The sequence below is a fragment of the Cyanistes caeruleus genome, chromosome 1, assembly GCF_971803275.1.
Source record: "Cyanistes caeruleus chromosome 1, bCyaCae1.hap1.1, whole genome shotgun sequence".
Lineage (NCBI taxonomy): Eukaryota > Metazoa > Chordata > Aves > Passeriformes > Paridae > Cyanistes > Cyanistes caeruleus.
The window spans coordinates 40512967-40539593 of record NC_141701.1 but is presented as its reverse complement, the minus strand read 5'-3'; the positions used below and the strand labels follow the sequence as shown (position 1 = coordinate 40539593).

General features: G+C 36.6%; 1 protein-coding gene across 3 annotated transcripts in view; it reads right to left on the bottom strand.

Annotated features, from left to right (window-relative positions):
- ST18 (ST18 C2H2C-type zinc finger transcription factor) overlaps positions 1-26627 on the bottom strand; it is a 237748-nt gene that overhangs the window by 37632 nt on the left and 173489 nt on the right. For all 3 annotated transcript variants that reach the window (XM_086888301.1, XM_086888311.1, XM_086888318.1), the window contains 6 exons: positions 12995-13185; positions 7908-8705; positions 5035-5169; positions 3216-3306; positions 1638-1742; positions 306-511 (listed from right to left, as the gene is read on the bottom strand). In XM_086888301.1, coding sequence (XP_086744427.1) covers positions 306-511; positions 1638-1742; positions 3216-3306; positions 5035-5169; positions 7908-8705; positions 12995-13185 — 1526 coding nt within the window. The remainder of the gene's footprint in view (positions 1-305; positions 512-1637; positions 1743-3215; positions 3307-5034; positions 5170-7907; positions 8706-12994; positions 13186-26627) is intronic.

Sequence of the window (26627 nt, the reverse complement as noted above, 5' to 3'; positions counted from 1 at the left end):
AAGAAGGTAATGAGTAAAACATAAAGCATTACTTTTTATTCCTCTTTTCTACTGATAACTGCTTTTAAGAGAAACATCAAAAAAGTAAACTTTGTAGTGATGATATTTAGTGTTTAGTGTTTTAAAATTCTATATTCCGCAAATTAGTAATTCTATTTTACACTATAGACACAAGTGATTAAAGATGGTTTCTACAGACCTTTTTAGAATTCTAGAAGTTTGAAAGCACAACAAGCAAAATGGAAAAAAAAAAAATCATTGCTATTTTCCCCCTTTTTCAAGAGAAAATTGAATTTTGAGCTTACATTCAAGAAACTGAGGTGTTTTTTGACCTTGTGACACAGGTGCTGTTGTGCGTTTGCCAAAGACTTGTGCATCAAAACTGGCATAATCAAATGGGACTTTCCCAAACTTCTCCTGTTCTTTCACCAGGGTGCCTCTGGAGGAAGAGACTGGCTGCGAAGTTCTGTAACTGTACTGAGATATCTCAGGCTGCTTTGCTAAATTTGTCCTGCAGAGAGGAGGAAAAGAATGAAGGAGCAACACAAGAATGTCTTTAAATAACCTTGTCTTGAGAAAGAGGGTATGATTGCATCTCATAATCCAAAAGTGTGCTATCATCATATGCAAAACTTACTGGTGGGTATACGAGAAATAAACAACATAAACATGTGGTGGCTGACTAGTAGTCAAAAAGAACTTTGACCACTTCACAAACTAAAAGATGAGGACATTAAAAAATGCAGTATTCTTTAGTAGTAGTTTGAGATATTTACAAGGAAGTTACTGATTTGCTGCTAGATTACCACTTCCTTTAGTTCTAAAAATTTGTCTGGATTTTTTTCTAAATTTTAGTTTTTTTGGATCAGTATTGTTCTCAGTTTACTGTGAATGAGTATGGTATAAATATAATATAAGATGATCTGAAATAATTGTTTGTGCTATTTGGTAGGAACGAATGATTTATGGTGTGTTATTTCATTTAGTCAATATTCAGTAACTACTTGTCTTTAGTAATTTCCTTAGGACTTTTCATATGTAGAGTTAAGGCACGTGCAGTTGGCAGACACATGGACATAATATTCTGTAATGGCTCTGAAGGAACCATTAGAGCTGATCATGTCAATAATCCACAAATTAAAGTGTCCCCAAATAGACCTGAATATAATAGGTTGTAATGGTCGTGGTGCCAATGATGTGCAAATTATGCGTGTCTGTAGGGTCCATATAACTCAGACAAAATACAATTGCAATAAAAAGTGTTTCTCCTTTTTTATATCATTGTATAAAAAATAAATTAAAGTAATTAAACCAATAAACTAAAAATACAGATATTCTATGAATTGCTCTGATCAGGTTACTTGTGTGGAAGTAAGATTTAATGGGATATATTTGATTGCTTATCCAAAGATACGTCTTTTGTCTATGTCAGCCACGTGCACAACAACCAACAGAAAGACGGTGGTTTGTTTCGGGAATCAGATAGTTTTGCAGAGGCTCATCATGGAAAACTGAAAGATTTCAGTTTCACCAAAGCTGAAATCTGAAGTGGGTGAAAGATCTGAGGACCAATCAAGAGAGTTTGTGCATAAATAAGAGTTTGTTTGTTGGAGAAACTGGTTTGTGATGGTTCCTACCTGTGAGTCTGATCATGGCACTGCCCAGCTTTTTGAGACTCGAGCTGGTTCTTTTCCTGGGACATTGCCAGCTTTTCAGCTGCAGCAATTGGACAACCAGAAAGGCTGTTGGAAAGCAAAGGTGAAGAACAGAAACAACAAGAAAAAAACGTTGAAATTAATTTTTGAACAAAGGAGATGTGTGCTGTTTTTCTATGGAAACCAGTGACTTTGATGGTCTGTGCATCTAAGGGAACTGCTGCTGTTATAGCCCAGATTCATCTGTTTTTCAATCCTTAATGCAAAACTGTGAAATCTGTGTATTTTAGGTGATATATCTGGAAACTGAATCATGTAGGAGTTTTCCACAGTTCAGCTTTGATGTTTTGTGTCTGGCAAGTCACTAGTAAATTTTTTGACAAATGACATTTACTTTATCAGCTAAACCATGCATATAAGCCTCCTGCTGATTAAAAGGAAAGTGAATTTGGGAAAAAAAATGCAGGGATATATGAGAGAATGTTACCAAAGAACACATTTTGTCATTTCAAGTTGTGCTAGCTTATATTTTCCTGTTTGTTTTATTAGATTAGGACATGTTTTCTTATCCTATTCATGGGTTGCTCATGATACAGCTGATGTGCTTCAAAGATAAGTGGGCATTGGAAACAGGAAAAACAAAGAAAATATATCTGCTTGTGCCTTAAATATTCTTGTAGACAAACTTGTCATATGACTAGTAAAGACTGACTTACTTTTTCTAGTATTAAAATACAGTATGATAAACCTTAATTTTGGTGTACTATGCAGTAACAAATCAATCAATAAACAAAAAAACCTCAAAATCTCACAAAAATTCAGATCAACAAAGAAAGTTGTTTTTTTTTAAATTCTCATGTCCTAGGTTCAATTTTAAGACTGACATTATATTTTCCCAGAAGCAGCAGAAAGCAGTACTGAAAAGAGCTGTGCTGACAGCAATAGCTTGCTGGAGACAGAGTGTGTTGACTCTCTGCCTCACCTGCAGTCCAGCTGTGATTTCCCAGCTGCCTGTCTGGAAGTCTTTTCTCAATTTTACTTCCTCCCTGCAGGCACCACATTAAATAGACAGGAGGGTTCCAGGCAGGAAGGTGGCATTCCTGAGGGTAATAAGTGGAGCTTCTAAACAGATTTCAAAATAGTTATCTTAAAGTTTTCTACTTGGTTAAAAGGGAATGTGCCTTGATTGGAAGTTCCAGTCAACAAGTAGCATGTAGTGGTGCAAAACAAATGAGTTTTGGTTTCCATTGGGTTTTCCAATTGTAGCAGTAATAATGTGTTTTTCATTCTTTCCCCTTGTACATGATGATTTTTCAATGTGAGGACTGTGATTGAATTGTAGCTTTAAATACTAGTGGAATTTGCCATCCTCTGTGCTGCAGCCATTTTTTAATATAATGGAATTAAACACAATTATTTGGTTATAAATAATGCAGGCTGCCCTTGCAGTTCATAGGCACTCTTCAGTGTAGTGCATAGCATCTAATTCCAAGGTGTGCCTATCAATTTACTCCTGAGTATGTGTTAGGTTTTAAGTGGACGGGAATTTTTCTGATCTACCTTCGGTGCGTGTTGCGATTGCTGTTGACATGTCCTCTTCCAGTGCATCCTGGGGTAGGGCACTTTAAAACATTTTCATGCATGGCAAGAACTATACAGAAATAAAAAAAAAAAAAAAAAAAAAAAAAAGTTGATAGTAAAATGGATCAGTTAAAAAAAAACACATCTTTTAAAAAATGAATATAACCTCTTTGAACTCAGATTCTCAATTCTTTCACGTTTTTAGCACAAAAGAAGAGGAGAAACCTACAACACAGTAACCATGGTGCCTCCAGCGTAAACCAGTTTATTTCTATATTACTGTGGTGTGGCTTTCCACACACACAAAATTGTTTATACAGATTTTAAAAGAACATAAGTGGAATTCAGCAAAGATATTAAACCATTAAGCCCTTTATACACCACTAACACTTGAAAAGACAGGTGATAGAGGAGCCCTGGGCCACACAGCCCGTATTAGATGGAGCTGCAGTCCCTTTGTGTCCCAGGGAAGGAAAGCTCTCAAGTACAGGAAGGTTGTTCATACATTTTATCAGATACTTTGAGTATGTCCCTTCAAACATTACACCTTCTGGTCATCTGAGCTGCTCTGAAACTACCTTGGAATAATCAGGAACGGTTCCAAGCATGAGTTTACACTCTTAGTAGCAATTACAACTTCTTGCCTGTACATTTCTTATGCCCTTGGATGGTGGATCACGTTTGCTGAAACACAGATATGTTTGTGTAAACATTATACATCTTTGGGCCATAGTGTTTCACAAAGGCTCTCTGTTCAGCCTACAGGTTTCCCAGGAACTAAATTCTAACCTTTTTCTTTTTTCCTTCTTTTTTTTTCCCCATCAGGACAGAGCACATCTAATTGGAAGTGTGATAATTAACAAGGACTTGTTAATTTTAAGTTTTTAGGAAGTTAATGTTGCTAAGGCCTTCCAAATGCAGTCTGCTTAATTCAGCAGCTGTTTCCATAAATACAGTTTAGTACCAGATTTTAAAAAAGGGAGAGCTACAGTTAGAAAGAGGACTTTGGTAAAGTGCAAATATCCTTTTAATTTGTTGTTATGCATACCACCACAAAGTACAATCTGACTAACTAGGTTGTTTAAGTGGATAGTTTCACATGAAGTTTTTCCTTATTATACAGCATTTCATTGCCCCATGTTGCAGGATTACACACACAAACCAGTGTAATTAGAGCAGCACAGTTAGATATAAGCAGGGAGACTCAGCCTAGGCTGGGCATAAAAGGGTTAGTGTGATGCTGTCACAAGACAGGGACCTGCTGTGGACCAGCGCTGGGATGTACTGATGGAAATAACCTTTTTGAGCTCAGCAGTAAGGGGGATACTGGAAATATCTCTGCATAAGCATGCCCAGGCCTCTCATCTGTTGGCAATGAAAACCAGCAGCCTCTGTGTGTGACTGCGGCAAACGGGGCCACGGCTCCAAACCAAGCATGTGATGTCTGTGCCTTAGCAAAGGTGTGAGCGAGCAGCATCTCGAGGGGTCATGGGACTGCAGCATGCAGGTCTGCTGGCAGCGTGGGGGTGGGCTGTCTGATCTTGTTCTTCCCAGGCTACCTAAGGAGCCTTCTGCTGTTTGTACCAATGCTGCTGAGGAGAACTTGAGCTGTCAAGTGTGGGAAGCAGGACTGTGACTGTGAGCTGGAGGGCAAAGAAGGTGTGATGGCTTCTTGCCCAGTCTCATCCTGCAATCTCATGCAGAAATAAGGGGATTCTTCTCCAGCACGAGCACGCACTACCCACAATACTGAGACAGATCCAGTTGTTATTCTGGACTGCAGGGTGATGATACTCACTTTCTAGTGGCACTCTAACTTTATGTGGACAGCCTGAGAGACTGCGGTGGTGAGGGTACAGCCCAGTCACGTGCCCTGTGCCATCACATCCTGGGATGGGGCATTTGGTTTCTCTCTTTTCAGGCCTGGGTGAATCTGCAGAGAAATCAGATAAAGATTTTGTTTGGGTTTAGCCCCTGTATGCACTCAGATGAGTGATCCTAGCAGTGTGATATTTTCTGTTATATACTTCAGATTTAATTACTGTCTGAAGTTTTAAAAGGGATGTATGCAACTGAAACATCACTTCAGGTTTTCACACTGTGTCCTTTAAACAATGATTTCCCTCTCCCAATATGCCATTTATGTGCTAAACTATATAGCTTTAGGATTGCAGTGTCATTTATTCCATTCAGAGCCTCAAGCAGGACAGAAGCCACAATCCAATAAGCCAGAAAACTGGCAGCATGAGCCAACAGCAAGATCTATAAAGGAATAAATAAAAAAAGAAGAAACAATCTTTTGCTCTGTTAATGTCAGACTCCAGGAAGCTGGGACAACCAAATAAAAGCTGAGGTGTGAAACAAATAAACAAACAAACAAAAAGCATTTCAACCAGAAGCCATTCCTTAAATATCACAGATCTCTGGGCTGTAGGTTCTTTGTTAGGAAACTGAATACATGCCACTTTACATTTGAGAGGCAAGGCAAGCAGCTCCCTCTGGTACACATGGCAGTGCTGCTTTGTGGAGCAGCCCACAAAGACACTGAAAACATGGAGCAGCCGATACCCTTTCAAAGGCGAGGTCTCAGCCCAGCCCTACAGCTACCACTCTGTAATGGCCACAGTGCATTCCCAATTTCTGTTTCAAGCACCTAGAATTGTGCAAGAAGCGCTGGTCAGAAAACCTTTATTTGATTTCCAATGCAGGATCAAAAGTCTGGGCGAGAAAGGAGTGATTTCTGGTCCAGAAATTCTCTTGTGAGAAATCTGAAGGAAGTGGCCGCATAAATTGCTGAGGATGGTTTTAGCTCCATCTGTGATTGGCTGCCAACAGCATTTGGTGCTGAGGGAGAAAACAGCTGCAGCCAGCACAGGGAGCTGCCTCCTTCTAGCTCATTTTTCTGGACCATGAGGTGGGATGTGCTTAGGGATAGAATCACAAGGGTCAGCTGAGGTTTAAACTTCCTGGCAAGTTTTTAGATTAGAAAAGTATAAATAAATAAATAAGGATGAAAGAAAATAGACTCAGCACCATCGGGAGACCACATGCTTTTTAGAACCACTGCAAATGGGAAGTGCTGCAATAGTGAACAGAAAATAAAGAGGGACCCTGAAATATGATTTAGTGTTTCCTCAGGTAATTGGAAAAGTTTATCATGAAAGAGGTATTTTTCTCATCTAGCATCCAAGAATGAAAATCAAAAGCTAATGGATTTAATGGTATTTTAGAAATAAAACCCAGGTAGTTATATAATGGCAAAATCACATGCCCAATACAACACTGACTACAGTCATATGATGCTTATACAACCCAAACAGAGCTTGGTGTGTTTCTCCATGGGTGTTACCTCTGCACTCACCTGGAAACCACAGCTAATTATAATATCAGGTAAATCAGGAAAGGATAAATTCTGCATTCTTACATCACTGCTTTGTCCTATGTGTGCTGTGAGAAAGTCACAATGTGAGCCTGGTGAACACAGCTGCTGTCAGAGTAGGAAGAATGTATCTATAAAGTTCTGCATAAAGTCATCTGAGCAAATAAAGGTTCATGTAGCTTAATAAAAGGTAGATAATTATCATGCATGCACAGCTTAAGAAATGCTAATGAAAACACTGCTTGAGACACAAAAATTAGATGTCTGCATTTTCTTCCCAAATACTGAGGGAAATATTTTATAGTTGCAGCTCCTAAAAATGTCTGTCAGTTCTCTTTCACACAAAATGCTTTAGATAAGTAAATTACTGTAATATTTGCAGTGTCCACAGGGACTACTGGCAAGTTACATTAGAAATACCAAAGTAAATCATTTATCAAAAGCAGAAATTGCATCAATGTTAGAGTGACCTCGGGATGTTTGGAAGGCCAAAAGGAAAAGTCAAAGGACAGATGAATGTATTGTTACTTACTACAGAAGGGAGTGTGCTTATAAAATGACATCTCTTGATGTTCTGTAATTATCCTCAATTGAGGAGTTTCATACAAGACAGCCCAGTTTATAGATCAAACCCAAATCTTTTTCATCTTCACTTCTGGAAGCCTGATTAAGTGCTGAAAATTGTTTGATGTTCTTACGGGTTTGTAGGATACCACAAGCCCTCAGAAAAAATAAAATTCTGGAATTTACTGGTATTTCTCTTGATGGCAAATGAGGCAGAAGAGCATGGCTTATACTTTCCTGGCTCAGAAGTGCTGGATGTAGCAAAGTGTAACATTGATTGGTACGTGAAGTAGACTGAACTCAGAAAACACACGGTTTAGGAATTAGGTAGTATCTTTGGGAGAGGCCAATCTTTCACCCTAAACTTGCCCTTGAGCACTGTTTAAATGCCTTGTCTTTTGGCTGCTGAAACTTTGAAGGTTTGTATTAGTACCCTACAGAGGAGGAAGCAGAGGAGGAGGAAAAGGAGGAGAAGGAATGCCAGTGCCAGCTACACAGGCCTTTTAGTACCCATTACTGATCATTTCACACAGCAGTTTGGCAGGAAGCCAAGTACCTAGCGTTTAACCTGGTTAGATGTGAGGCACTAGTGTGAAGGTACATAATTAACAAAATTACCAGCTAAATTCCAGATTCTTTACTGTTGCTATAAAACCCAGCTCAGAATCCTCTATCAGTCACAGGACAAATGCTTAAGCCAGCAAGAAGAGCCAAAAATACTTCCTTACGTTTGCTGCTAAATATCTGTCTCCCACCAATGTCAATAACTTTGGTTTGTCTCCTTTCCCCTGCTAGATGCTCCAGAAGAAACCTATCCAGTTCCTTGTAGGTGCTGTGAAACACATGCCCTTGCTCTGCCTGCAGAGCGATTGCTTGCTCTAGCAAACTCAAGTTCCCTTTTGTTTTGTCCAGCTCAACTGACACATCTGTGGTTTCTGACAGGCACTCATTGTCATCTTCCTCACTTTCAGGGAAGAGATTCTGAATTCTCTTCTCGAAAGGATCAGAGTGAGGCTCCTGGGGTGCTCTTAGCTCTGTTTCTGAGTCACAGAGTGTTTCACAAGGACCATATTCGACCTCTTCCTTCTTAATTTCTGGAACTTCCAGGATGCTGGGTTGATTACACTCTACAATATATTTCTGAGTTACATGGGGCTTTACACTTGTTTCTTCTGAGAAATTTGAAGAGCTATCCCACTCGTTGTCCATAATTTCAGAGTTACTTTCATTTTCCTCAGATGAACAGTATTTTGGGTCAGAAATAGCAGTCTTTTCCTTTCCTTCAGCTGAGCTAATCAGGTAACATTCATCAGTGTCATCACTTTCTGTTTTTAAAGATTGAATTCCACTATCATTTAGATTTTCTGCCACTGTTTGACTGGGTGCCTCTTTTGCTACTTTTCCCATGCTCATCAAAGACTTGGTGACGGCATCTTGGTAGCTGGAGTAGTTGTCTTTTCTTTGACTAGAATTTTCTTGCCCAGCCAAATGAGAGCTTTCCTCAGATGATTTTGGAGTACTCTCCTCTGCATAAGAAAAAAAACAAGAAAAATATATAAGAATGACTAATTTTTGTGTCTTGTAGAAGTGACATGAAGATACTGACTTACCAATTGCTGTTTCATTACTCAGAAAGGTACTCTGAAATGATTGAATTCACACCAAGGATCTGTTTCAAATGACTGTTTGTAGAATGATGAACAACCCTTCTCAGACTATATATATATTACAGTTCCAGCACTATATGAGAAAAAATTACATCCCCCATTTCTCACTGATGGTGAAAAGATATATTTTCTTAGATCATACACACACACTTACATATGTATACATGTGCATAAATATAATGTGCCAAACATTGATATTACATATACACATATAATCTATATAATGTGTGTGTGTGTATATATATATATATATATATATATATACAAGCACACAAACACATTCTAAAATTCCTTTGATCTATTTTCACTTTTATTTCATCTAAGATTCCCAAATATTTTGTCAAAATAAACCCTAATTACTTTCCCAGTCACCCTGGATCCCATGAAAAACCTTGATGGAAAAATCCTCCATACTTCACAAAGGGCAAGCTTCTGGTCACCATTGAAATTGCCACACTAAGTGATAGATCAGGTCATGCACAGGCAAACAGAAATGGTTGTTATGTACAGACTCATAAAGGACTTGTTAAAGACACCACTGAAGTGCATCCTGTCTTTATAAACATCTTTCTTCAGAAGAAAAGCAGCAGCCAGCAGGTAATAAAGGCTGCATGTAGGAGAGGTTGTCAGTGTGGAAGACAATATGCCTTTTGTATCTCATTTAATTTTTTATAAACATTTCCTCTGACAAGGACACTCAAAAATACATCTCCATCATCTTCCTTTCTGGTAATTATCTCTCTAAAATCAACACTGGTTTTGCCAGGATCAAGTAAATATTGCCATAGTAACTAAAAGCATTTTTGGATGAAGGGAAGAATTTAGTCACAACACTAGCCCCTTCAATAATGCTGATTATAGGGTACATTCTTTTGTTGGGATCTATTCAACATAAACTGAAAAATTTAACATTTTACTTCCTAGAAAGGAGGATGAATAAACAAGCATAGACTATTTCATAAGATGTGTCTGTCCTTTCCTGAAACAGAAGAACTCCAGGTTTAAATAATAAATTAAGCATAGCCTAAAATGCAAATGGAGTTTCTCTCAATAACACAGTGAGCTATTAAGAGAAAGTGTAAAGGGTTATGATAATTTTAAAGTATTATGAACTACAGAAAACAAATAAAAAGCATTTTCAGTGAATATGTCCAATTCATTGAACTATTCTCTCAATCCACTTAACTACCCACATGTGTACAATAATGATTTATAGACATTATACCTAATTATGCATATTTGGGCTGTGTTAGAGTGCCTAACAAAAGCTCTAGAAAGCAACAATTACCTCTGTTGCTTAGCTACATAGTTTAAAATATTCCTATTAAGTGCAGATTATTGTGGAGGGGAAAAGGGGGACAAAAATGCACATGTGCACCACAATGCATTTCACTTTACTGCTGCCAAACTGTTAGCATTTTGGGTCATTTCCAGTTTACATAATTGTTTGGTTCAACTGTTTGTTATATGTTAAAAGAAAATATTGATTAATTCTTATTCTTCTTCAGAAAATTGGACTCATGCAGGCAGAGGTGGCCTTGTGCACCGCATGCATAAAGTTGTATTTAAAGAAGTGTCTGTAACTTTTTAGCAGCTGGTCTGCTACCACACACATTGCATGTATTCTGAATAAAGTCTGCCATCTTTTCACATCTCAGCAAGTAAGAATGATGATTTGGCTCTATAACTAACTTTAGTCAAATGGATTTCCGTTATTTGCTCTTCTGCCATTTGGAAAATAACAGAATCCCATCAGTGGGAAATTTCAAAAAGTAACAAGATCTATCTTAAAAGAAATCTCCCACCCATCGAAAGAAAAAAAAAACAAATAAAATGCTCAATGGTAAAAGGTTTTTTCAGTTATTCTTATGTTTGAAAGATGAAAAAAATAGAAGTTGATGATAAAAAAAAATTGTTCCTTAAATAATCAGCAATTTTTAAAACAATGTTTAAAAATTTGTTGTTTAATCAATTTTAATGATTCAGCTGTCCCAGCTTTGCTTTTTACATCTACATGCTGTAAATTTACTTTTAAAATAATCAAAACTCAGCTTAGTTTACAGTTGCATCAATCCATGAACAGAATCATTAACTGATCAACTGAAAAAGATCATGAGTCCATAATAAGGTGAGCAATATTACACTAATATTCCCAAGTAAACCTGCATACCCATACCCATTGTGTGCTTTCACTGAAACTTGTTTTTTAGCTGGTAAAATTTATGCAAAAGATGTTAGTTGTATCATCAATGACACAAGTAGGTTGGAATATATCCTACTGATGTCTAACAAATCTTTTTGAAATCAAGGGGGATTTTTTGTTTTGACTGAAGGGCATGGTTTCCCTGCTTTTTAATCAATAGATTTGGCCCAGCACTTGCCCCTTTCTAAAATGGGAACTTAAAGAAGTATAATAACTTAGGTTTGTCTGTATATGACACAAAGTCTACCTTTACACTTGTCATAGTAATTTCCCCTCATCAAGTTCTTCAAGTTGTGCAGAGGACAGAAAAAGGGGAAGAAAAAGACATCACTGAGTGTAACTCTGGATGGTCAGGAGCCAGGCTGAATCAACACAAAAAATTTAGCTAAAATCCAAATATCTAAAATAAAAATGTCAAAACAATAACAAAACCCCACAACAAGAGCCGTACAGGAACTCTCACTCCAACAGATTCCCTTCTGGTGTTAGGAGCTAAAAATATTCCCTGAAGCCTGAGCAGGAACTGAGAGGTATGGGATATTTTCCCTGATTAATTTTTCTTAAAAATGTCACCCAAAAGACAGAGACATTGTGTATCACCTTGCTAATTAATGTTCTGTTTGAAGATGGAGCTACCTTCCAGGCTTCCACAGCAATGGGATGCAGACCTTTGGAAAAATCTCCTCCTAGAAGATTTACTGGTGACAGCTGACTGAAAACTTTGCTGTTTGTCACAAATGTCACAAAGACCTCCACTGACTTTGGTAGAATCAGGATTTGACTCTTTAATCTGAAAGACATTCTTCTTCCTCTTCTGTGTATTTTATAGTAACCATATGTATAAAATTTGTGTGGTTTGTTTTGCTTTAAGGAAGTTCAATTTAGACTGCATAAATACACAAATAACTAATCTCAGTTCATCATAAAATAATAGGACAGCCCAGGCTGGAAGGGACCTTGAGAGAACACCTAGGTCCAGTCTGTTGTAGTAAAGGGACCCTAGATTATATACCCCACCCTATCCTTCAAGAATGTTTGATAAGAATAAACTAAGTAGAAAATCATTTATCTTTTAATAAATTTATCTTTTAATTCCAATAGCAACCAGCAACTGAGTGACATTTAATTTCATTCAGCTTGCATGTTATCTATGATTACTAATTTCCCATTTCCAGATCACATTCCTTCTATTTTAACATTTGCTGTGTGCAGGTGACTGCTGATGTCTTCCTGATATCTTCCATTGATATCCTCTCACCTGTCTGATCAACTATTTTGGCAGGACTTCTTAAACAAATACGTGCAAAACAATTTGGTTTGAGAGTTTTTGTACAACTTGGATATATTTTTAAAATGTATTAGAAAGGAAGAGTAATCAAAACATGCTATAGCCATATCTTGTCCCCCATCCTTGTCCATATTTTCCAGCATACACATTGTAGAAGCTGCTATAAATTGTTGGATGTGTTTGGCTTACCAGTGTTGGAATAACAAGTACGAAAGTGCTGAGTCTAATAATCGCGTTAAACAGAACGCACACAGCAGTCACACGCATGAAATTGCTTTGCTAAATGTTAAAGTCAACAATGTTTTGCTAAGCATTATTTTTCTCTCCTAAGAGCCTTGTATATTCCAGTGAAAATCTGCTCTTCAGAAATGCGTGGGATGGTGGCGGGCTTAAGCTTTGACAGAGGTAGTGGAGAGGCAGATGTTGCTCCATATCTGACCTGCTGTGGTAGTTCTCTCTGTGTGACCTACAAAGCATTTACTAGACCCCAGGAGAAGTTATTGTACAAAATAAATGGAAGTTTGATGGTTAAACCTGGACAGAAAAGCACCACTCCAACTCCTTAGAAGTCAAACATGACATGCATCCTGTTACAAAATACTGGTTTTTATCTCCCTTCCTATGGAATTCGAGTTCAAGTGGAGTTCAAGCGACTACCTGGAGCTGAGCCTCTCTCAAGGACACTGATATCTTCCTGTAACTCTGGCCTGTCTTCATTTTCTTCTTTGCATTCCAAGCTGGGGCTGTAGTGGCGGGGTTTCATTAACAGAGACTTCCTTTTGTTGACAGGAACGCCTGATATCTGATCTTCAGCTTTTCTCTTCTTAGCCATGGAACATTTGTAGGCACTGCAATGATCAATTTCCAGGGACAGAGAAAAAATGGGAGAAGTGAGGAGCAAATTGTTTTTTAAAATAGCACCATCCTATAGTTTAATTCTAAGTATAAAAGTGAGCATTGACAAAATGCTAAATCACTTGCAGCTTCAGCAAATTTTGTCTAGTGGATATTTAATTTTAGCTCAGGTACTGAAAGTCCAGGTCACAGGAAAGCCCTGTTTCTTTTCATTGCTGTCAAAATCTTTTGGGGGGATGGGGAATCAAGAGTAAGACAAAACCAAAAAAAAATCCATAACCCAAAAGCCTTAAGGAAAGGATATACAAAACTGTAGCCTGTGTTGATAATCCATGAAAACATCTCAAGGGAAAATTATACCACCAGTTGTATTACAAAATCCAGAGCCTTTGGTCCATTACCTTTACATCAGTGTGAATATCCAATTATATATGTTGAGTTAAACAGCATAAAACCTGTGAGAAACATACTCAACATTGATAACATTTTGCAACACAGGTCCCTCTTTCAATATTAGACCTGAGCATCAGTCTGCTTTAATTTACTCCATCCATATCTATGTGAAAAAAGGGGGAGCTATTCCCTGGGAAAGGTCTTAACCAATTCAGGTGCCTAACTTTCAGATGACTGACAAGAGGAGGAGTGGCAGGATTTTAGAGAGGAAGATCTTTAGCAGGTTTAATATATTTCTTTCAGTTCCTAATAGACCCATATATTGATCTAAATATTCATTTGGTTCTGCAATTATTCAGCCAAACCTTTGTCACTGGACAAGTCTGTATGGCATGTAGGTGTTATAGCAAAAGACACACCCCTAAAGAGGCTGGAATTTTCAACACTCTTTTCTTAGTAATTTTTCATGTAAGTGATTTGACATGATTTTGTTTTTCTCTCACACAGGATATACTAAGAAATCTCTGTAGCATGAATAATAATGCTCATATTATGTCAGAGATGAAAAAACTACATATATGGATCTGTGTAATCCACTCAGTGGTTTCTCAACCTTAGGTAGCCCCAGGGTGCATTACAAATCTATATGATGCCCTCAGGTGTTGGATTTTGCATTTGGCTCACTGACTTAGTTGCAAGATTTGCAAAAGAAAAAAAAAAAAAGTGTGAAGAGAACTATTTGTTACACATATTAACATATTAAAAGCTCAACAGCATAAATTAATCCTTCTAAGGTATCTTACGTGAGCTAAATTGGCTCAGGTTCTGATTGTTTTGGATGAAAGCATATGACTAACTTGAGCTTTTTGTTAAAAAAAACAAAAATGCTTTTGGCTAATCACCTTTTTGGCAATCCCTCATTGCAAATAAAAAGGACATGTAAATACAAAAATCTGCATTTTAGGGGGAATGTTAAAATTCCATCATATACATTTCAAATACTGCATATTTTTGATCTTCTGAAGCCTAAAATGCTATGGGCATCTGAAATCCAGGAATATGGGATGGTAAGTATATGCTATAGTTGAATAAAATATGTCTTTTATGTTATTTCTCTGTTTATGAATAGGGGATAACATGAATATCATAATGAAGGTCAGAATCACAACAGTATCAGTGTACCACTGGAAATAATGCCAATATAACAGATATCAGAGATGGATGCAGTGTCAAAAAATATGCATATTTTTTTCTAAAGAAATACAGTTAGTTTGTATTTGTGAATGGCATTTCATACCAGTTATGTTGTTCCAAGAAAATTGAATAAATGACATAAGTTTGAAATCCCTTCATACACAATTGTTTTTATAAACCAAAACCTTCACTAGGTTTGCTTTTGTTGTTTCTCATTTATTTGTCAAGTTACTCTCTTGTAGATATTGTGGAAGTGTTTAGGATGTGATGAATCTCCAGTGTTTAATTCCCCTTTGACCAAGCTACAGCTGTTGCTTATACCAGAATAATTAATAGTTTTGGAACAGAAGATCCAATTGGATCATGTAATATGCCCTCCTGTGCAACTCAAGTCACAGAACTTTATCTGTTTCTTCAGCCTTAATCCTGTAATTTGTCTAAGTACTCTCAAGATTTGACTAACCTCAAGTTAAGGGAAAACATGATAACGTGGTAAATTTATTGCTGTATTCTTGCTCACTGAGTACAATACTTTTCTAGTAACATAATGTTACAGGTCTCGCATTGTGGACTGGCATAACCCTTATTCAACATGTTGGTTTTCCACCACAACCAGAAAACAGAGTCAAACTCAGATGTCAGCAGACCATGGTCAAGACCAGGGTGTGGGTACTGCTGCCACCTGCCACCTGCAGATCTACTCTGGGAAGTGAGAGCACAAGAATCCCACCTAAGAGAACCACCACGGTTAACAAAAGCTGCTACATCAAAGTTGGGACAGGAGGCCCACAGATCTTCCTGGGAGCACATTGGTCATGTTAGAAAATTTCTCCTCCATGAAGGACTGATGCATTAACTTGTCCTTATTGTACCTTTTTCTGTACATGAGCAGTTACCCATCCAGGTTTCCTCTGTAGGTCCCATCTTTTTTTTAAAATACATAAGATTCAACTTTTAGTAAAATCATTCCTCAAACCAATCTGATAACAGGAAGTTGACAAGTATAGTTGTTGCTTATTTCCTAGGAAGTTCAAATTGCTCTTCATTCTCCAGAAAGAGATTTTCAGCTCTTGCTTTTGTTGATGGTCCTTTAAACTCCTGGTTTTGAATTAATTGTGATCTATTAGTTTCCAGGAACTAATTTAAAGTTCTATCACATATCCAAAATTGCTCCCCTTTTCTACCACAAAATGAAAAATTTAAATAAAATAAGAAAAAAATTCACAAGTGGCAGCTTTTTCAAGTACACATGATTTGTTAAGGGTTTGATAATGGAAAACAGGAATTTTGCTACTATGAAAAGAATATATTTATGCCTTTGTAACATTCATGTCATGCCAATTTAACCTTTGTCTTTAAAAGTTTCTATTTCCCTCTTTTCCTTGTGTGCTTTCATACATAGACACACATGTAGGTTATCACTGATTTGTCAAGCTGTACTTTGTCAAGTGGTAAACCTATAATTTAGTTTCTCTATTACTCATCTCTTAAATTCAGCATCTAATAGTTTTGTTGCTATTTATCAATGGCCTGCTTGTTGTCATGGAACACTGATTCAGCTGTCAAGGTTATTTGGTAATCCAAGGTTCATAAAACAGGAGAAGCTCTTTTTGTTATGAGCCCAAAGCCAATACATAGTTGGGTTTTTTTCCCAGTTTTAACTGTGCTTAAATCTTATAGATAAGAAATCATGTTTGTATTATCTAGAGTAAGCAGAGTTTTTATTATATCTTTTTTAATCATGTTTCAGTTGCCAAAACCAGTCTTCTTTTTATCATAGTGTATTATCACAGTGTGAGTCAAGAGGCAAAAATCTAAGACACTTAGGACCTGGCTGCATATACTGAAAAAACCCCCAAGATAAATCTTTCATAGATATTTTATACCTAAATATATTTTGGGGGGATTTAATAGGTCTTTCCTTTATTTCTTTTCAGATCACATCTTGCAGACTCCGGTAGTATACAGGCAGTACTGTCCTTTGGTCCCCACCACAAAACAATGTCTCAGAAGAAAGAGAGAGGTTTTCAGCAGTCCCAAACACATAAAGCTGTCCTTAAAACTGGCCATGCTTGTTTTTTTGGTGTTTTTTTGGTGTTTTTTTGTTTGTTTGTTTTTTTTTGTTGTTTGGTTTTGTTTTGTTTTGTTTTGTTGGGTTGGTTTTTTGGGGTCTTTTTTTTTGTCTTTTTGGAGTTTTTGGTGGGTTTTTTTTGTTTTGGGGTGTTTTTTTGAGGTTTTTTGTTTTTGTTTTTGTTTGTTTGTTTGGGGGTGGGGGTTTCATTTGCTTGGTTTGGATTTTTTGTTGGATTTTTTTGTGGGTTTTTTTGCAATTGGTTCATCTAAGTGATGTGTTTGTCAAGCCTTCAACCCGACCTTTAACCATGTTGTATCCAGCAAGGATTTGTTGTAGTTAATCTCTGGCAAGCCTTCCAGACCTCTGAGGATTTTTTCTTAGTCACAATAGTCTGCAGATTGGCAAAGCATGAAAACAGAGCAAAGAATTGCCATAGTGGGTAAAATCAGGGGTAGATTCAGCCTGAAAACTGGTGCTTAATAATGCTTGTAATGGATACCATGTAAAATAATGAGACCAGAACACATCACATCTCACATATAGTTCTTAGATTCAAGAGAGAAAATAAAGGCCTTTAAATATCAAGGCACATTTATTTTCTACTGATATGTAAGGATACCATACCTTATGTGAGTTTGTGCAACAAAACTTAGTGGAACTTTTTAGTTGTGCAGAAAATTATTTTATATTCATAACATGAATTGGATTTTGACTGTTTGCCTAACACTGAATTACAGTTAAAGGAGACAGCATCTTCTGATGTGCAGAAGCATTTAACTTCATACTAGCATTTACACAGAGAAGGTTAGTCTAACTGCTCTTTAATCATATTGTGTTTAAGAGATTGACAGATGCTTTAAACCCTGATTAGTTTTTTTTCTTTTCCCAAACTTTCAGATGCCCTAAGACAATGCAGTCAAATACTACGTTTTCTTATAGGAGGGAAGAGCTGGTATTTGAAAATTCAGGGACACTTGCCACTCAAAGATGAAGAAGTACAAGTGTCCTTTCTTCTAAGAATGTTAAAAAGCAGAAATATCTAAGAGGAAGATAAATTTTGAACATCTCCCCATCTTAGTATCCCTTTCTATATCGGTTTGTTCTCTAAAAAAACAGATGTTTTTTACATCTACATTTACATTTACAACAGGATTCTGTCTAATTCTTTAGCACAAGGGCTTCATAGGGTTTAGTCTAGAGCAGTGAAAATACTTGGTCACCTAAAATCACAGAAAAATTTTGAGTTCCTCATAAACAGATGATGATTAGGAAAATTTACTAACACTGGATACAGGAAGATCTGCTCCTGAGATGGATTGCATGTCAGTTCAAATTACATTGCTGATATAATTTACATCAGCCATCAATGACAGAGGTTCATGAAAGGAGCTGTAATGTCAGAGTTCAGAAAAGAGTGCTGGTAGTCTCATCACTGCAATTGAAAACCTAAACAGGTGTTGCTAATTACAGTAGCTTCAGATGGACAACAGAGGTTGGGAAGGAAGGTGGAGTGTTACTATGACTCAGTGGTTTGTCCTGAGATTAAAACAGATTTATGTTCCACTTTCTTAATTAGCTCTCATTGTTTGTGAAGAGTGTATGTAAATCTTGTAGCTCAGTGACAGTGAAAGTGTTGTCAGCTCAGATTGCTCTAAATGTGATAACAGACAGAAAGATGGTATTAACAGTTTCAGGAAGTCAGAATCTCCACAAAAAGTCTGGAAATCCACATCACCAGTTGAGTCTGAAAGAATTTTTCCACAGCTGAGGCCTAAGGTGGTGTTTTCAATGCCATGAACTTAATTAGTGAATATGAAATAATTCACAAAATCTAACTGTATACAAAATCAAATCCTAGCTTCAGAAAGCTAGATACAAGTGACTTTAAGACACATAGATTAGTCACAGATTACATATATATATTATATATATATATGTTAAAATTATATATATTTGAATGCTTTCTAAAAGAAAGAAAGCAAAACACATCACTTTGGATCATGGATACTAAAGCATAAAAATTACAAGGCTTATAGACACTTGGAAAAAATTACAACTAAACAGCAATTCTGCTTGCTCTATCCCACTCTAAAATCCATATATTTGCTGGATTCAAAAATGAAGAAAATTCTTACAAAGACAATAAAGAAAATTACTTGTGTAATGAAGAAGGATTTCTTGACCCATCCCATTTATTTTTTAGGAAAGATACTTGATGAGATGTTTTTCATAAGTGAGAATGCCAGTTAAGAAAAGGCTGCAATGATTTCAACCCATTTGTGTAACCTTCAGCTCTCAATCTCAGAAGGATTTGTTTTTCAATACCTCCTCATTTGTCTGCTGTATAGATTAATAAGCATGTTAATTCATTACATTAGGATTTCTACTGTACTGTATTCTGATGTTCCATCCTGCAATGAATTTTGCAATTCCAAACATTTTTCTACTCAATGGGATATGAAACTATGCTTACAGAGGTTTTGCATGTCCATGAATTTATCCCTGAATAGTGGAATATGCTGGAGAAAGGGATAAAGAAATCACCATTCTACCAACTTAAAATAAGTAAAAGTAAGATTTGTGAACTGTCAGGTGATGGAAAATTGCAAATATCCAGAAACAATAGTTTGATTTGCAAATTGTAGGTAGCCACACATCAGCTACTTGAAGAGCTTCAAGGGGTAAGGCTGTGACTGGCAGCTGAGAAAATTGCCATCAAGGTTTGGGCTAAAATTCATCAGCAGTCTAAGGCCAAGTTAAATCAGAAAACAAGTGTTTTCTTTCAAACTATTTTAAATATTTTTTTACAATTGTTAAAAATATCTGAACATTATGCAAATAAAAACTTGATGCTTTATGTTAAAATATTAAAGAAGGACATTTGTTAACTCAGGTATGAGATCATACAGATGAAATTTCAAGTACTAGTCCTGGAAAGGGCCACTGAGCTCTCATCATTGACAAGAAGTTAAACATGTATTTATCCCAATTGCTCATCTGGAACCAGAGTTATTTGCATTAATGGTTTCTTCTATTTTATAGATTTAACTGAGCTACAAGATTATTTCCGATAATTTATAACATTTGAACTCCATGACTGTGTGTATCGTATTTTACTGATTCAGACTAGGAGATGAAAAAAACCTGAAAAAGTGTTCCACTGTGAATTCCTCAAAAATACATTTGTGAAAAAATTCATCAGGTAAAAACCATTTTCTTCCTTCAACATTTTAAAGCATTAAAATGTTAAGAATATAAACCAATATAATGTATCAAAAAATACTGTTCTTCATTTGAACAGAGAGAATTGTTTGCAATGAAGCTTACAACTGGGATGACTTACTCCAATGGTAATTAAAGAAAATCTAACTCTCATTTTTAAATGTCACATACTCACAAAAAAAATTCATGCCATCCCTTTGTAACTCACACACTTGGCTTACATGTTACATCTGTGAAAGAGACAGAGGCTGTTCCTGTGCCCCCTAACAACCATCCCAGGGTTAAAGCACCTTCTACAACTATGGAAGTTTATTGCAATGTTCTTTTTTCTAAAATACCAGGGCTGTGAGAAATTCACTCCAGGGCTGGACCAAGATTAAAGGAATGGACATGAGATATAGATGGGAAAAAGATAAAAGGAAAATTTGTATTTATGAACACTAATATAGAGAAAAACAAGACCAGTAACTTGGGAGTATTAAATGTCTTCCATATACACAAATTGAAGGTTTAGCTAGAAAAAAAGGAGCAGGACAGATGATAATGTGGAGAAAATATGGTATCATAACTGAAAGATGGCTGGAACAAGATATTAAAAGATGTATTTTATTTAAAAAAGACAGATAAGAAAAGCAAAGGAACTGCCATAGCCTTGTTGGTAAAAGAGGATTTATTAGACCCCATAAGAAGAGGCTGGGGAGAAATGGGTAATGGTGTTGAGTCATTATGTACTGAGCTTGGAGATGTTTCAGGCAGTAAACTGAATGTTACAGGCCACCTGACCAAAAAGGACAACTGGGCTGTGAAATGATTGAGCAAACGTGAAGATGCACGTAAAAAGAATAGAGCAATGGTAAGTCAACAGTAAATAGGAGAAAGACATGCAGTTATGGTGAAATTTATCCATGCCTCAAGTTCATGCCTCTGAGGACAAAAATTTCAGGCTGCAAGAGGTTCATGAAATGGCTTTTTATTTTTCTTTTTAAATATATTTTTATTAAACTCTATTTTATTATTTTGTCAGGATTCTCCACAGAGGAAATTCAGCTCTGAGGAAGATAACAGAGATTTAACTTATCTGATTTTCTTGTTTTCAGTTAACAAGCCTGTAGGATCATAAGGACATTCAGATCATATGAAAAATATTGCATATAAACCCTCAATTTGAAACTGAAATTGAAATACTACGTCAATGAAAAGGACGACTTCAGAGTGTCATTCCATAAATCAAGAACTTAACATGGTTAAAGTTGTATGGCTGGACCTTTTTCTAACAGGTAAGTTCTTTTTAGTAAGAGCCAGTTTAGAGAAAATTCAGTTTTTATTCTGTGGAGCTCAAGAAGTTCTTAAATTCAGTAATATGAATGAATGCCCAAGATCTGGGCCAAATCCAGCCTCCCTAGCCTCTTTTTCATTTACTCACTCAATCTGTCCAGGTTCAGTAGGTCAATAAATTCCAGTGGGACCCAGGCCAAGAATTTGGCTTAGAATGGATTAAGTTTCCAGGCAAATCTACAGATCATCCACACAACCTATGCATCCAGAAAGCCTTGCACATGAGTGGTCAGCCTGCTAGTGCCAGTAAATGCTTTAATAAAAAGCATATTGGTAACCACAGTCTGGTTAAAGAAGAAGTAAAGAAGATCAGCTTTGTGGATTTTTTTTTTTGCCAACAGAGAATGTGACTGTAAGCAACTCATTGTGAGCAGCCAGTACCTCCCTTTAATGTAGCAGGAGGCCCCATGGCTGCATTCTTTCCCTCTCCTTGCTATCTCCAGGCTGTACACAGTCTGTTCCTGCTCACTTTTGCTTGGCTGAATCAACCCCTTGACATCAGTCAGAGGCAGCAATTCAGCTAGCCATAATATTTAACTCATGATTGATGTATATGAGGCAGAAGTTACGGGTTGGCGTTTCCATCTCTATACGGCTCGTGGTCATCTAGAGGGAAAAGATCAGCCGTAAGAGGAAAACAAACATTTGGGGCTGTAATGTTCTGATGCATTCTGTCATGCAGCAGAAGGCATGAAGGCATATGCAACCCTAAATTTCTGTGTAGGTTTGGGAGGGTAGCATTTACTATGTGCCGATAAGCACAGAAGTTGTGATGGGAAGACAACGACCCATGTAATATATTAAACAACATAAAAATTTTAGTCCAAGGCAGGGAGTATTCTAAGATACAACTAGCTCTCAGATAAAACCTGAAAATAGCTATCTCAATCTAGCAGCCACAATAAAGTGATGTGGATTTGACATACATTGTGAAAAACCTCTTAGAGAAAAACATAAATTGAAACTAAATTATAATTACCCTTTTTAATATTAAATGGAGGCTTTAAGTAAAAAAAAATCCTAAAACCATAATCAAATATAATAACAAAGAGAAAAGAGACACTGAGACTGTGGATTTTGGCCGGAAATCAACATAGTAGACATCAAAAGAGGCCTATAATATGCTAGAAATATATCTAATGAAGTTGTTGTTAAACAGAGCTGTAAATGTCACCTATAAAGCAAATGCACATAAAGTATCAACTAAAGCAAGCTAAAATAGAAATCTGAACATGAAACACTGTCTCTAAAAGTTCTAAATAAATCCAGCAAGAAAAGGTAGAGGTCACATTACACAGATCAAAAGGTCTGGACATGTACAGGAATTAAGCAAATTATTAATCATAATTAACAGCTCCTACCACAGTTGTCTCAAAAGAATTATGAGGTACAGTTCTTATTTCAACCATCTTAGTGGTTATTCAGAACATTTCATTGAATATTTAAGCCAAAGAACTGTAAACCCCAAGGTTACCTTTAAAATGTTAAAAGTCATTACTTGTGGCCACCCAGAACAGTGTTATCATTTATTGAAAGAGAATGGCAGTTCTTATTACCTTGTTGCTTTACATTCAAAGATTGACATTTTAGTAAGAGGGAAATTATTATCTGCTCTTCTCCATACACAAGTTGCAAACATTTTATGTAAGCTTTAACCCGCTCACATGAATGTTGAAAGAAGAAAACTTGAAGTGGAAATGTTTGAATTTTGACTTTCTGTGTTTATTTGTTGTTAACTGTTGTCTTGTTTACTGGTTTAACAGTACTGAAAGAATGACTTGGTTCTGAAATATGGAAGCACCTTTTTTTTTTTACAAAAGAAGTCAAAAAGCCCAAGGTCCATTAACTCATTCTAACTCTTTGAAAAGAAAAGGAGGAAAAGAAACAAGATGGAGAGGCAATGTGAAGGGACAGGAGGGATGACAGCTCTGTAGATTTCACAATTTGATTGTGAATTAAAATTAAAAGGCATCTGGGAGATGAAGGAGGAAACAAGGGAGGAACTTAGACATGACAGACTATAAACTTGATTGTCATTACAATTTTCATTAATGTTTCTTTTTTTTAGCTATGATGACTATATTGTCAGGATATAATAATAAGGGTAGGTGAGTTCTAACACTATTCTTTGTCACTACCATGACTGTGACAATATACTGTGACTATATACTTACCTTTACCTTGCAGTAAATGGCACCACATAGTGATTGTTCAGTTTTTATGTTTGACTGTTCAATGTTTTCTATCAAACATCAACTACAAAATCTTTGTTCCTTAGTGTAAAACATAGATTTCAAGAGATTATTTGAGAGTTAACCAGATAAAGTTCCTTAGGAACCTAACAATGTTGTCAGAAAAGAATAGTAAATTAACAAGATTTAATGGGAGTTTAAGAAACCATGATTCATAATAACATGACAGACATGCTTGTACCAGAAATCATGGAGTAAGAGACAGAGGTTAATATTTTCAGCACCCCATAACCATTTCAATTTCTACAATGGCTAGGGCAGGGAGGAAGTTCCTTTTCCAAGCTAAAGAGCAAGCAGCAGATACTCTAACTCATTCTGTTAACAGATCTTGGGAATAGCTACTCTTGAGATTAATGCCCATTGTTTAATTGAAGATCAGTTATCAATAGAAACAGCATGATACAGCTCTTTGACTCAGGTGAAATGCTTAATCCGATATTTCATGTAGAAATATTTAAATGCCAAGGTGGCACAGCTCTGCCCGAGCCAGTTACCTTCATGGGGAGCACTGGGGAGGAGAGCTGGAAGTGTATGCTGTCAGCATCCAATCTTCAGTTGCAAAAAAAGACTTTCTGTGAAGCTCAGATATGTCTGGCAGTAGCTATAACTATTGACCATCTTCATTTAACATTTACTACTAAGTCTGTTTGAATTCAGAGATACAATTTGTTTCAGCAAAGCGCATTAAGGACTGAGAGGGTCCCATACTCTCTGCCAGTGGGAGACAGATGAGACACCAGGAAATGCAAGAGTCCACCTCAGTTTCTGTTCCAAATGTGCTTATTCAGGATTATGTCAAATGTGCTTTTCCACAGCAGTTTCCAGAAAATCAGTCTCTGACCAACTCCTGTGGAAACAGAAGCCAAGCCCAAGGGACAAACCTGACAGCTTTTCCAGATGCCAGCTAGGAACAAACAGATTTCTCAGTCTCTGTCTCATTTCTAAACAGTGCTATGGGATAACACCAATGTGAAGGTGATAGCTACACAAATCAACCATAATCTCAATTCTTACTGAGGAACACCTTGGAGCCTTTTTGTGTGATTTTTCTTCATGTGCTCACTTCTTCCATCATCTGACTATCACTTTCACCTCCTTCTCCAGTCATCTGCCGTACTACTGCTTTCTTTTCATACAAATACTTCTTAAAAATCAGCTTACTTTATGAAGTTCAGAAAAAGAGTTGCCAGCCATTCCTTTCTAAATGCAGCTAGGCATGAGCAGGCCTTTTCTTTCATGCCATGATCTTTTCCTGAATGGGCAAATTCCCTTCTAAACTCTCTACCTTCATTCTATTACTGTGAAGCAGAGCTCAGTTATAATTGCATACATGTAAGGTAATAGTTCTTAAAGAAAACCTGGAAAATATTTAGCAATGTATAATAAAGAATAGCTACTTCAGTTAGTGAAGTGCTTTCTGGCATGTCGTCATATACTTGTATACAACAATATATTAATGTACCTCTTAAAATGTTACAGGTAAAAATGCAAGGAATACATTTTAGTAACACGGACTTTCTGAGATACTTTAGTTCCATTGCTTTGCTGGTTTCTCACCCTCCTAATCAGTAGACAGCAGCAAAAGGTTGAATTGTCCAGCTACTACTTCTAACAAGAAGATACCCAGACAGGTCTGCTCTGTTAGTCCGCTCTCTGCTAAAGGATTCTAGGTACTCATAACTCTGTACATACACAATGAGCAGTTCAACTTCTCTGAATATCTAAAATGTCTCGCAACACCTGGAACAAGAGTTCCAGATTTAAAAAAAGGTAATTTTTGTTACTTTTGAAGAAGTGATGCAACAGTGCAGAAAGCAAGGGAAAGTGTAATATTCCCACCAAACTACAATGCTGTTCTCCATGATTTGAAGCACCTTGTGAAGTCTACATTAATCATCAGTGACAGAAGCCCAAAATACTTGGTTTCACCTGTATCTAACTCTGAAAAGGTATCCCTTCTATTCAGATATGGATTTTGCCAAATGGATCTATTCTTTCGCAATCCTGTGCTTGGATCAATCCAATTTGCTCTTCCTTGGTCTGACCCAGATGCCACTCCATAACCTACAGATGGTTCATTGTACTGTATCCCATCTGTTAAATAAAACACAGTAATGAGAATACATCACTCCAGTATTCCTCACTTTACTTTGGTTTCCATTCTAATCCTGAACACAGCTGAAGGTCCCGGTCCTTTCAGTGGTCCATGACAAAATTGTCTAAGAGAAGACCTCTTCATTCTGCTTCTTACACAAGATGGATACAACAAAGCTTCTATGCCCAAAAGGTGTCAGATTTAAACTCAAATGTATGGGACAGAGATCTCCCGGCTTCAGCACTCTCTTCTACCGCACATTGTTGCTTGCTATATTTGGCTTGTGATAAAAAGACTCATCTTTTCTTAAGGTAGCTTACCTACCAGTGAAAACACCACAGCAGTAAATTCCTGAATAAAAAATTAAATCATGTTGTTAATAACTAAATTATCAATATTTCAAGGAGAAACAGTTCTGTTTTGAAGGACTTACTAAGTACAGCATACTATGCTTCAATATACTACTACAGCACATACAGTAGATATTGTTAAAATAACCCTAATAAATTTGAATTAATAACACAGAAATGTTAATAGTGTTCATGTATTAAGAAAATTATTTACGTTTTACTGGAAGTTTGGATTCCTTAGGGCATATAGTTATATGAAATAAGTGCAGGTTTGACACAAAAATCGTTGTGTATACCTGAAAGAAAAGTCTGTTCTCTGAAAAGTCAGTGCAGTGCAAGAGAATTTTTAATTATTTTACTAAGAGAAAAAAAAATCTAAAACCGGCTTATCTCTTATGATAATGCTTTTCTAAAAATATAATTTTTTTTATGCGGAAAGGAGGTCCTATTTTGCAGGAGAAGATGAATGATAACAACATTAGCCAGTTTTCTTAGTGAAATCTTGGCTTTCTTGAAATCA